General features: G+C 42.8%; 1 protein-coding gene across 2 annotated transcripts; it reads right to left on the bottom strand.

The window, feature by feature from the left end:
• Positions 1-601: 601 nt before the first annotated feature.
• On the bottom strand, positions 602-12,824 carry SLC35A5 (solute carrier family 35 member A5). 2 transcript variants are annotated; one of them, XM_081909045.1, is made up of 7 exons: positions 12,676-12,824; positions 11,258-11,410; positions 10,580-10,678; positions 9,301-9,434; positions 7,900-7,967; positions 6,235-7,024; positions 602-3,528 (listed from the first exon to the last, which is right to left on the bottom strand). In XM_081909045.1, exons 2-7 carry the CDS (start codon positions 11,385-11,387, stop codon positions 3,460-3,462), a joined length of 1,290 nt encoding a protein of 429 aa, XP_081765171.1. In that variant the 5' UTR covers positions 11,388-11,410; positions 12,676-12,824; the 3' UTR covers positions 602-3,459. The 2 variants fall into 2 exon arrangements, with proteins under 2 accessions (XP_081765171.1, XP_081765172.1); XM_081909046.1 differs by having other exon boundaries at positions 12,667-12,813.
• Between the last annotated feature and the right edge of the window lie 75 nt (positions 12,825-12,899).

Genomic DNA, 12,899 nt, shown 5'->3' with positions numbered 1-12,899 from the left:
TTGGGCTGTGTCCTGGATTGAAATAAAGGGACAACTAAGGGCATTATTTGCTTGGGCAAGTCACCACAGGCTTTACTCCTCTTTTGCCCCAGGAGACTCCAGCGTATCCAAGGTATTAATAATACCTGGGATAAAGTGGATACCCAACTTGTGAGTTGCATGCATGTGGAGCAATTTGAGCAACTCCATTAACAGAACAGTCTGTATTCATATGCAGTTACTGGCAGCATATATATCTATTCGTGTTATTGCCACTTTGTAAAAAATAAGCTTTGGATTTCTACTTTATCATCCATAAACGTCTTCTTTCCTCATGCATTTTCTAGCCTTAAAGGTAAATGTAAAGGGACCCCTGACCATTAGGTCCGGTCACTGATGACTCTGGGGTTGCGGCGCTCATCTCGCTTTACTGGCCAAGGGAGCCGGCATACCAGCACGACTAAGCCACTTCTGGCGAACCAAAGAAGCCCATGGAAATGTCGTTTACCTTCCCGCTCCGTTGCGGGGAATCGAACCACTGACCTTCTGATCGGCAAGCCCTAGGTTCTGTGGTTTAGACCACAGCACCACCCACATCCCACAAACACACAAAAATCCAAAATCCATTTACGTTGTAGTTTATTTGGCCGTGTGGACTGTAAAACTATGAAAACATCACAAAGAGGTCCCACATTTTGGTTAACACCAGGCACTATAAGGGAATCAGGCAGAGTTCCTTAATGAATGCACTTGAATAGCAACAACAAAAGAGTGTACACCAGGAGGCTCCTGTTCTGTTACACTAGCAAACAAAGGAACAGATGTCTTAGCAGCAAGGCTATCACAAATGCAAATGAGGAGCTAAAGCACAATCAAAACCACTGTCCACAGAAACCACACCTGCTCCAAAGCTGCTCTTAGGAGCAATTAGCTCCTTATTTCAAACTCTGTTCAAATAAAAAAGCCAGGTTCAAAGGAATGCTCCATTTAGACTTGTTCCAATATACTTTTGAGTTCTAGGAGTATCATAAAACAGTCTGAGAAACCCACAGACGCTGCACCTTTCCATCAACAGACACAAAAATGAGTTGTTATCTGTGCAATAAGAAGAAGCAGCTTATATGACCACTTCCTGGAGTATTTATCTACTTCTGCAAGATAAGGGCCTGTATTTCTTCCCATCCCACTGCTTTCTTGCTGGGTTTCTTTGTTTTTTGGCAAATAGTGACTTGGGCTGGAAGTGTAAAACTGAAGCTGTGACAGTTCAAGTATTACCAAGATTTTCAAATTATATTGTAGTCCCCCCTAAAAAGAAATACAAGAGAAAAGAAATCAGAAACACCTGACCTCCTTGCCCCATTTCTGTTCACACTATTTCCTTTATACATAGTCTCATCCCTGAATGAGCCCTAAATTACAAAACATGCATTTCCTTGAATCATACTTAACAAAAGGCATTGTTAAAAGTTCTAAGCCTACGCCCATAACATTGTTCTTTGTTACTTTTTATTTTATCCCTCATATTTTTGTCCCTGTGCTGCACTTTTACACAGTTGTAGTACACAAAAAAGTTGTATTTTACACAGAGACAGGCATTAAAGAGGACAAGAGATAAAACTCAGGGACAAAAGGCAGAGTGGGCACTTATGCCAAAATCAAATATGGAGAGGCACTGCAGCTTGCCATTTCAAGTAGCAAGAATAGGCCAGTACAGGCACAAGTTCCTTTCATGTGTGTGCTACCCTTTGACACGAGCTGTGAAACAAACCAGGAAGTTTCAGTTAATATATCATCTTCCGGATACATTCAAACTAGGAAAATATGGTTAGTGACTTCTAAAGAAGACAGGATATGAAACCATAGTTTAAAGTTGGCTTTTGAATCCTGGCTGATTTGGAAGCCGTTAACGATAGTCAGGGAGATGGAATCGTCATGGGAAGCGATGATTAAGTGCAGCTTCTTGGTTTGTTTCGCAGCTTGTGTAAAAGGGCTGCACACAGATGAAATGAACTTGTGCATATCCTGTGCTCTTGACTCAGTACTTATCCCGTTTGAAAATGTGTTCTAAGGATCCATCAGCGGGATGACAATTTTGATTTGTGACAAGGAGGGGAGAAAATCATCGTGAGCCCACACATCATGGGTGGGGAACCTATGGCCCTCCAAATCTTGTTGGACTGCAACTCTACCATTACTTTACCGCTGGCAATTTTGGGTAGAACAAATGGGAGTTGTGAGTCCCAACAACATTCCCACCTTTGCTTTAGAAGCAGCATTAGATATCCCAACAACAACTTTCAGGCTCAAGTATAAGGATACCTAATATTCATGTGTAAAACATAGCACCATAAACACCAGGAGGGTATATAGTGTTCTTCAATATGTAAGCTTTGGATTACTATATTGCAACTGCATCCACCACTGAGCTCCACTTCACACGGTATCAGTGGTAATCCAATGCTACTCCTATCCAAGAGAAGAACTACTGAAATTAATGACTATGACTAGTTTATGTCCAGTAATTTCAGTGGGTCTACTCTGGGTAGGACTAGCACTGTGGACAGCCCAATACTTTAAAGCTGCTCCTATAAAACAGTTTAAATATACATCTAAAAGCATGGTTGTGCGTCTGACAAATGCACTTCTTCAACTGTGCAAATCAGAAAAATGTGTGTCAGGAACCATGAGTGGCAACAGCACACACACATAGTGGTAAAGACACATTTGACACTGTTTCAAGTACCCCTGAAATATGAGTAAATCTTTAAATGTCTGTGGCATACAATTGTGAATAGTTTGACAGTTCTCATCTCCAGAATACTGTAAGATGAACAGCCTCCATGGCTCCATCTATTGATTCTTCATTTACATTTGCTCTGAACCAAGGTACCTCGGTTAACTTCAGTAGCATTAATGCTTTCTTACATTCATGTGAAAGAACCAAGTGAGAAAGTTCCAAGTGATGCTTCCAGTTCTACGTCTCTTCATCCAAAGCAGTCTGAACTAGCAACCACTGCCGGCCGCTCTCTTTCTGCAGGAATTCTTCACTCTCGTGAACTACAGAAGTCAAGTACATAAGAGCAGCTGTGCTGGATCAGACCAAAAGCACAGCATCCCACTTCTCACCATGGCCAACCTGATGACTAGGAGAAGCCCATGAGCAGGACATGAAGGTTGCTAATCCCCAACAGCAGGTATTCAGAGGCACCTGTATTTGATCCTGGAGTCCTCATTAAGAACCATGGATAGCATTATCCTCATCCTCTATGAATAGGTCCCTTCCCTCGTCAAAACCCCTTCACAGTAGTTAATATATTACCTTGCACAGCTTTATGAAAACACAAATTAAAATCCCACCTTAGCGACAAGAAAGAAGAAACTTCCACCTGTTGGTCACGGTCCGAACCTCCCCCCACCTCCCAGGGTAAAACTTCATTTTCTTAAATAAGAATGTCTGTACTTCAAAAATCCAAAGCCAGGCTATAAGGCCTCTTCTTCCGAATCATGGTCACTGTCTTGCTTCGTAAGTCTCTCGAGTTCTTCTCCATCCTACAGATGGGAAAGAGAGCGAAAAGGCAACATTAGTCTATGCTTGGTTAACATTTTCAACTGATAATAATCAAGCACTAAATATTTCAGCTTTGTGAAGTGACAGCAATATTCTTGTAACAGGACCCACAATCATGGGCTTCACTTGACCTGGGTATATTTTGGAACTGCTGCAAGATGTTTTCATTTCAGCTGGGGATTTTTACGGCCAGGAATCAGGGGCATGTGACTGGGGGAAAGAGAGAGAACTCCAGAGTTAGCAGACTGGTTTTATAGGATAATTCATATGTATCTATGTTGAGGCTGGAGAACCTGGGGCCTGAGGGCCAAATGCTGTCCTTCAAGGCCTCCTTGGGACTCTCTCCAGGTCACATTCCTCCCCATGCCACACTTCTTGCTGGCCTGGCTCTGCACTCTCCTTGAGTGCTTTTGCCTGGCTGGAATGTGGCCTTGAGCTGCGATAATGCCTTGTTTGCCTGGAAGGAAATATGTGGGTCTAGAAACCCCTGCCTTTTGCATGGATTGATTGTAAAGGTAAAGGTAAAGGGACCCCTGACCATTAGATCCAGTCGTGGCCGACTCTGGGGTTGAGGCGCTCATTTCGCTTTATTGGCTTCTGGCGAATCAGAGCAGCACACGGAAACGCTGTTTACTTTCCCACCAGAGCGATACCTATTTATTTACTTGCACTTTGATGTGCTTTCAAACTGCTAGGTTGGCAGGAGCAGGGACTGAGCAACGGGAGCTCACCCCGTCGTGGGGATTCGACCTGCCAACCTTCTGATCGGCAAGTCCTAGGCTCTGTGGTTTAACCCACAGCGCCACCTGCATAGCCTACTGTAAAAAGGCAAGAGCCACACCTGTTGCTCCACCCACTTGGTGCCTCTGGCCATGCCCACCCCAGGTATGGGGCCTTCAGAAAGTTGCCCAGGACAGACTGTAGCTCTTGGGCTGATCAGTGTCCCCCACCTTCACCTGTTCGCATTATATGGCGTAAAGGCCCTTTGCTAGTGCCAAAGCTATGCTTCAGTGTGTCTCATTTGAAGCATGTTCTTTCCCAATTCACTATAAAATCATTTTCTGAACTACCCATTCATTAAAGTTAATCCCCCTAGGATGAATCAGATCCAATGCTGAAACAAATAAATACCAGACTAGGACACAAAGAAGCCCAGATGCCTAGTCATCCAAATATGTGGCGCTGGCTCTGAGTTTATATGGATGCCTATGAATTAAGAACACTTTATGAGCCTAAAAGGTCTATAAATATTTGTTGTTACAAGCCATTTATTAAGAATTAGGAGCTGAACTGCAAGCAGGAAGGCTGAATGGAAACAGGCAGCAGGTGGCAGCTCAAGCAGCTGCCTGTGAAGGTTGCATAGCAAAACTTTACTGTCATCCTGAGCAAATAATCGGAGTGAAGATCATGCAAGGTCAGTTGTAACAAATGATTACTTTGAAACAATCAAGTGAAAGTGATAAAACCGAGCAGCTGGGTTTTAAATCTCTTTAGGATACTAAGGCTGCAATTCTATGCATGCTTACGTCAATAAATACACTGGGAAACACCCAGGAGCACAGATCCTACATATTTTCCATATGTCCTACTATGACTATCTTAGATCTCTGCTGAAACTTTTGCTCTGTTATGTATTAATAGGTAAGACTGTTTACTCCTCTCTTTTTGTATCAATTGAATAATATTTTTATAGGCTACTGCTGATGAGTTTAACATCCACTGATATATCCAGAATTTGAGTTGAGCAACAGGACAATAAAATTTAACTATATTCCATATTATTCTGCAAAGGTACCACACAGATGCATCTAGCAGGAGCAGGACAAGCTCTGACTTGACAGTCATGAAATGACTTGTTAATGGAAACATTTAATCACCTGCACAGGTTTTGGGGAGCTGCACCTGCGAACTGAACCCAGCAGAAATCCAAGATCATAGATGCAGATGTGAAAGCTCCCTCTTCCTATAGGTCTTCCAAGTTATCACTATAAAGCATTCATTCAAGTTGCATAAATGTTACCCAAGAGCAGCTTTAACTGTCAACAGCGCCCTCTGGTGCCTACTTGCACAAAGAAGCAGCTATAATTCAACACAGCATTAAGCCCACTGAAATCAATAGTCATAAGCGCAGTTAACTTTGGGTCAGGTTGCCGGCTTGCTGCCAGCACATTTTGTCATTTGTCAGCTCTACAGATACCTATTACAATGACACCAAGCCAACATTCTTGGGTGACTGGGAAATGTCTACAATGACATCAGGTGCCTCACAAAAGCATGGGTTTGCAGCACTGTAAGCAAGTGAAGCAGAGCCACTCATTTGCAAAGGGGTAGACCTGCAGCTAAACCACTAAAGCCTAAACCTCTGAGAGCCAGTGTGGTGTAGTGGTTAAGAGTGAGACTCGTAATCTGGTGAACTGGGTTCGCGTCTCCGCTCCTCCACATGCACCTGCTGGGTGACCTTGGGCTAGTCACACTTCTTTGAAGTTTCTCAGCCCCACTCACTTCACAGAGTGTTTGTTGTAGGGGAGGAAGAGAAAGGAGAATGTTAGCCACTTTGACACTCCCTAGGGTAGTGATAAAGTGGTATATCAAATCAAAACTCTTACATCAAAGCAACAGCAGTGGTGGTGGGATGGCGTCAGCCGGCCCGTGCAATGGACTAAAAAAAAACCCTTCCCAAGCCTTACCCCATTGGAGCGCTCCCAGGGCCCTCCACCGACTTTGCTCCTCTCCCACTGAGCGGTATATTCCACGCACCTAGGGCTGCTGGAATGGTAGATGAATATGGACAAGAGCACCACAGGAGCTTGCAGGAAGAACTCCAGGGAAGGCTTGAAGTCAAAAACAAAGACAGACACCGTGGTGATGATCACGGTGGTGACCTGTGCAGACAGGACGTGAAACATGTTGTCTCGGAACTTCAAGATGAAAGCCACAGAGAGCCCCAGGAAGGCAGTGACGAAAATAAGGGCGACGGAGAACGCATTGTGCCCATAGAAGAACCCACAGTGTTCTATCCGGCGCCTGTTTTCAGGGCGCAAGCTCAGAATCAGGGCGTTGAACATGGCTCCGAAGAGGTACAGCTTGGTGTTCTGTACAAAGATGTTTTCACTGAACTGGCCTCCTTCTTTCAATATCTTTTCATTGTAGATGTTGGCCAGGGCGGAGATGAAGCACTGCACCAGTATGAGCAGGTGTCCTAGCCCAAGGGGAATGGTTCTCAGGGCTCCAGTGGCAGCAGTGATGTTCCAGCTTAAGCTGGGGAAAAGCCACGTTCTCGTGCAGTTCTCTCTTCCCGAGCACTCTTCCTCCAGGCTGGCATACTGCAGGCAGCTGTTAGAGTGGCTGAAATAGATGTCGTGATGGAACCCATGCATGGCCAAGCTATGCTTGTGGCTTCCTGTCCCGGCCGTCAGGGCGACAATAGACAGGAACAAAATCAGCAGGGATGCCCACTGCACCCAGGAGAGTTGCCGCCTGTGTGTAGACAAAAAAAGAGACTCTCAGTGTACACGGACAGGTATGAAGCAACCCAGCAAGTCAATGCCAAACAGCACAAGTCGTGGGTAAAAATATGCTGCCCGTCTTCTTTGCCGAGGTAGCTGCACAGACACGATCTCTTCTCAGCTCCCCAAAAATAACATTTTCAATGCTACAACACATAAACTAGGAGACAGTAAACTGCAGGTATGCTGTACTCAAGGACCTGGATTGCAATCAGCAGTTTAGAACAGCCATCTCTCTCACCTAATATAAAGATTGAATTATCTTGTATCTCTTGAAACTGTATGAAGGTGGACACAAGGATATCAGAGAATTTATCCCTATCTAGAATATGGCTCAGCTAGAATAGACTACTAAAGCCATCATTTTGGGGACTCTAAATGCAGGTCAACACACAAGGGCCATCTGAAACACTGAGGACTAGCTCTTACAGAAATCCTGAAGGAAACTAAATACACAGGACAGGAGGCTTATCGGTGCTTGGCTTCAAATTAATTTGTAATGTTGGTGATGGAATTTATACCTGCTGCATAGGCTTACTGAAAATCCAGTCCTAAGTAAGTTTACTCAAATGAAATTCTGTCTCATTCATTGGGACCAAAGCACGTGTGATTTGTTATGAACAACCAGCAAAGCAAAAGAACCAAGCTCAGTCAGCATCAATAGCATGCTCATTAACACATAAAGACTTAATACATATCTGAATTTATTTTGGCTTGCTTTAAATTTCAAACACCTTTATATTCTTGTTTATAACTGATTTAAAGAGATCTTGGTGAATTCTAATACCAACACTAGAAAGAAAGAAAAATATTGACTAATGAAAACATGCTTCCATTGCTACTTACTTCAGCACAATTCTGAACAGGAGAGCAGTTGTTATAATGACAAAATTTGAGAAAAGCACAGCCATGGCCTAGAGAAAAAGAAATTGAGGAGCAAAGTTACATGCCAAATGCAACCTAGCAATGGGATAATCAGTCTGTAATGCCCTTTTATCAGGAAGGTCAGCACTAATCTTGATATCATAGCTGAGGCTTCTTAGTCCAAACATAACTTGCAACGGCAAAAAGAACGTCTAAAAACCTTCTCACCTGACTTAAGAACAGCTGAGAACTTGTTCTGAAAAACTTTTTATCCTGCTCTTTGTCTTATGACCCCAGGGCGGTTTATCATGTTAAAAGATTAGACAATTGACAAAAAAGGCATAACATAAGAAGTGTGATGTTTGTGCCTATGTGCTTCCCCACCTCCTTTCACTATCTTCTTGCATCATGGTTATTTGAAACCATAATTTCCTCTTACATCTGAGACTGAAAACTATGGTTTCATGTTGTTTCATTTTGAATATTTATAGAGTGCTTTCAACAGTAAGTTCTCCAAGTGGTTTACACGGTACAAGTGTGGCTCTTTAGAAGGGGTTAGCACAGTGTTTCTCAAACTTGGGTCTCTAGCTATTGTTGGACTACAACTCCCATCTTCCTTGACCACTGTTCCTGCTAGCTAGGGATGATGAAAGTTGTAGTCCAACTACAGCTGGAGATCCAAGTTTTGGGGGGAAATGTGTTAGCATGATGCTTATTTCCAACCCAATGAACCACTGTTATGTTTGAACCAGTCTTCTTTCTTACCTTTCTAGAACACTGCTCTTTTCCTTATGACTAATATCATATGGATTTTTTTTCACCATGGCTCAATTAAATGGGGAAGATAGCCCATCCTTGAACTTGTAATTTTGAAAGACATGCTACTGTCCCCATTTAAAAACAAAAACAAAACTAGGCTATACATACCCTCTGAACCTGCCCTATAGTGCTGGGTCATAACTGGCCACAATACTCCAGATAAGACTGGTGTCAATTCCCTTAAGATTAATCCATCCCCTCCTGTACTGTAGCTCTGGCAGAGCCTACCCTAAGCATCCAGTTCAGCTACTGAGATATTGTTAGTTCATCTCAACAGGTTAAAAACTGAAAAAAGAGGTTCCCTGCAGTCAATTCCCTTAAGATTAATCCATCCCCTCCTGTACTGTAGCTCTGGCAGAGCCTACCCTAAGCATCCAGTTCAGCTACTGAGATATTGTTAGTTCATCTCAACAGGTTAAAAACTGAAAAAAGAGGTTCCCTGCAGTCTTGTTGACTTGACCATAACTTGGTACAAGTTAATAGTAAGTATGGTATGGGACACACTCTCTGTTTACAAAAACCTTGAGCATAAAGTGCACATTGAATTTCTAAAGTCTTACTTACTGGTTGGAGATAGGACAAGACATAGAAGACAATCAGGTTATCCAGAAAATAGAGGAAGGCAGGAATTGACCACTTAACGTAGCTATTCAATTGCCTCCATGAGCTGCAGCCAAATCCACTATGAGAATAACCTCCTAAAAAAGGAGTAAATAGGGAAGAAAGGGGGGAAATCAGTTAAACACTCTTAATTTGCTTCATATCCACACAAGGGTGGCTAACCTGCAGCCCACCAAACTTTGCTGGACTACAAGTCCCATCATCCCTTACCATTGGCCATGCTGGCTCAGGCTAATGGGAGCTGGAGTCTGACAATGTCTGGAGGGGAACACGCCCCCCACTCCAGCTTTTGCTCTTATTCTTAGGTTTAAAGAGGCACAATCCTTGAATAAATAAATTCACAGTTTGGGAATATCCTGGGCAGGCTCAAATATGAAACTATACCATGCTATCCTGAAAAGATGTTTTGACTAAATGCTTGCAGTCATGTTCTTTGAAATCCAATCTCCAGTCACTGGGTTCTTGATCTTCTTGCTAAGATTGATTTCCCAATGTGTTAAAGGCATTTAAATGGCAACTTTACCACATATATTCAGCATTTTGAGGAATTTGCGTGAAATAGCGTGCCTCAGGGGAAAGGCTACTTTGCATGTGTTCTCTCTGTTGTGGCAATCTTCAAGTTTTTCAAAGAGCTATTTCAAACAAACTTCCAGTCCAAAATGACTCCACATGAAAAGCCACGATGTATGCACTTTTATCATGTGATGAAACATGAATTCGGCCCACAAGGCAAGAAATAGCTTTGAATGCTACACCGCTTTCAAGGGGAATTAGTAAAATTCATGAAGAATAGGTTGATCAATGGCTTTATAGAACTCCTAAGTTCAAAGGCAGCATGTGACTAACTACTAATGGCAAGAGGGCTGCTTTATACTAAGTCAAACCATTGGTTCATCAAGCTCATTACTGTTCACACTGACTAGCTATGCCACTCCATGGTTTTATACAGCAGGCATTCCCAGTCCTACCTGGAGATGCCAGGGACTGAACACAGAACCATCTGCATGCATGCATCCCACACCACTGAGCTGCAGCACTTCCCAAAACAGTACTTTTCAGCAGAGCAACACTGCATCCTCACAGATCCCATATTTTGTGAGTACAGTCAATACAAGATAGATTCATCTGATAGCTGCCTAAATTCCACTGATACATAGCAAGCAACTGGGGAGGACATTCTTGTAGCTAAATATCGTGTAAGAACCCGACCTTAACAACTTACCTTTCCTGGTGACCCAGAGTGCCATTACCAGACAGAGCACCAGCTTAACTAATTCCGAACACACATTCACAGTTGCAGGAAGATAATCATACTGGTTATCTGAGAAGACAGAGGGTATACAGTACGTTACAAATATTTACACTGAAGAACAAAAAACTAGCAACAGGCGGCCTGTGTGCACCAGCAACTGCTGCCTTCATTTTTATACAACAACCAAGTTTTCAGGCCATACAGCTGTGAAGAATGCATGAAAATATTCATGCTGTTGCTGTCAGAAAGCTTGGTAAATTTAAAAAAGGGCTTTGAGGTTCAAGGGGTAAGGCTTCTGTATTCTACACATTGCCCTGCCTCCTCCAAATCACTATTATCATGCATCTCATGCTCTTTTACCCTTTTCCTCACAAGCAGCAGGTAAATATATCAAGTGACATAAAATAAATGCTGGTAGTTCTGCCTGATGTCACAGAAAAGTTATCTGACTACACAGAGGGCATATTACAACTGGTCTTCATGGCTCTGAAGAAAGAAAACAGATTGCCAGGTAATTCTGATTAAAAAATCAGGACTATTTACATTCCCTGATAATATTGTAGCCTCATGCTAGTAGAGAGCATGAAGACAGATAGCATGCTGATCAATCATGTTGTGATCCATATAGAATTAAATATTCAAGCATACCTTCATTGGCAGAGTATTTCATTAGAAGGATACGACTTGATCCCAAGGTAACAAAGGTACCTCCTAGAAGGAATGTATACATGGCTGGCTTGGCCCACCGAGCAGGCTGACTACAGCACCTGGACTCCATTCCACTGCCTTGTCGTCAGTGCCCTTTGAACAGCAAAGCAAAAACTTATCAAGTAGATCCTTTCAGAAAAACAGCAGCATATGTTTTATTACTAGTAAACATGACAGCACCCAATAGGCTATTAGTGCTTTGCTTTACGTAACCTGCATGAAATTGTGTTTTTTCCGCACATGCTTGAACAATATTCTGGAAGCCCTAATCTAATCTTCTTGCATTGCTATTCCAATTTCAAAAGTGATGAACAAAATTTTCATAAGTGATGAACAAAATCAACAACACAGACACACACAACAGCTCACCTAAGCATTTGTAAATCATTTGCAAATAAAAAAAATCGGACAATAAAAACATAGGAGCTGGTGTAGCAAAAGGGTATTTTTCTTTGCTCCTCCCACCTTCTGCCCTGGCTAGCAAGAGTGGCAGAGCTCTGGAAGTAGCATCAGCTATGCCGCTGCATGAAGCCCTACTGCTGACAGCCAGGGATTGAATGGATAAGGATCCTAAAGAACATTATTTGATAATACCTGCCAAGTAAGGTCTAGGGGACTAAGTTATACTCCAAACAATTGCATTTTGCATAGGAAGAAAGGGAAACTCGACACATTATTTTAACAGGTATAACTCCACGTCCTCCAAATTCACACTACTGTTCTCCATTTCTCCCTCTTGCACAGAGTTGTGTGTTTCCTCCTGAAAACTAGCTGAAATCAAAACTGCAACATTGGCCGATTGTTTCATGAACTGACTGAAATGAACAAATTGGCCAATCTTGCGCAGGTATGTGTAATAGAATAAAAAGTCCTTAGCACAGGTCAAGTGTTGAAAGAACTTTAGATACCCTATCTCCGTTATCTGTACAACCTTCTAACATGGATTGGTATTATTATCAACTTATTGCAAAGAGTTTGTTGGGTAGGCCCTTTATAAACAGCCCAACACATAATTTCTGGCATAGCTTTATCTTCAATTGAAGAACATCTTCACCTGTTACATTTCTGTATATGTAGCTGCTGCTAAAGACACAGAAGACAAGCCGGCAGCCTCAACAGGCACCTTGAGGCTACAGGAAATCACAGCTTCCCTTCCCCGAATGATTATTATGTTTTTATATGTGTTGGAAGCCTCCCAGAGTGGCTGGGGCAACCCAGCCAGATCGGCCGGGTATAAATAATAATAAAATAATAATAACAAAATAATAATAATTACTATTATTATTATTACTATTATCCTGCAGCTGCGGCGAAATTTGAACTCAGGACCCTGGGCCTTCCTAGCCCACCTCTCGCACCTTCAGCCTCCCAGAGGTGCCGTTGTCTGACAGCTGTTGCTTTTCTCTTCATACATCCCTTTCCTCGCCGGCCCCAGCCTCTGGCTGCTCGCCCCTCACGCACGCGCACAGAGCGCTCAGCCGCCGCCACTTCCTGCTCGATCACATGACACGAGTGACGTCGGAGAGGCAGGCAGTGCCATAGAGCTACGGTAATATTTATAGAGATAGGAAAAGTGTAGAGT

This window comes from Podarcis melisellensis (genome assembly GCF_964234715.1).
Source record: "Podarcis melisellensis genome assembly, chromosome: 4".
Taxonomy (NCBI): Eukaryota; Metazoa; Chordata; class Lepidosauria; order Squamata; family Lacertidae; genus Podarcis; species Podarcis melisellensis.
This window is presented reverse-complemented; position numbering and strand designations above follow the sequence as displayed.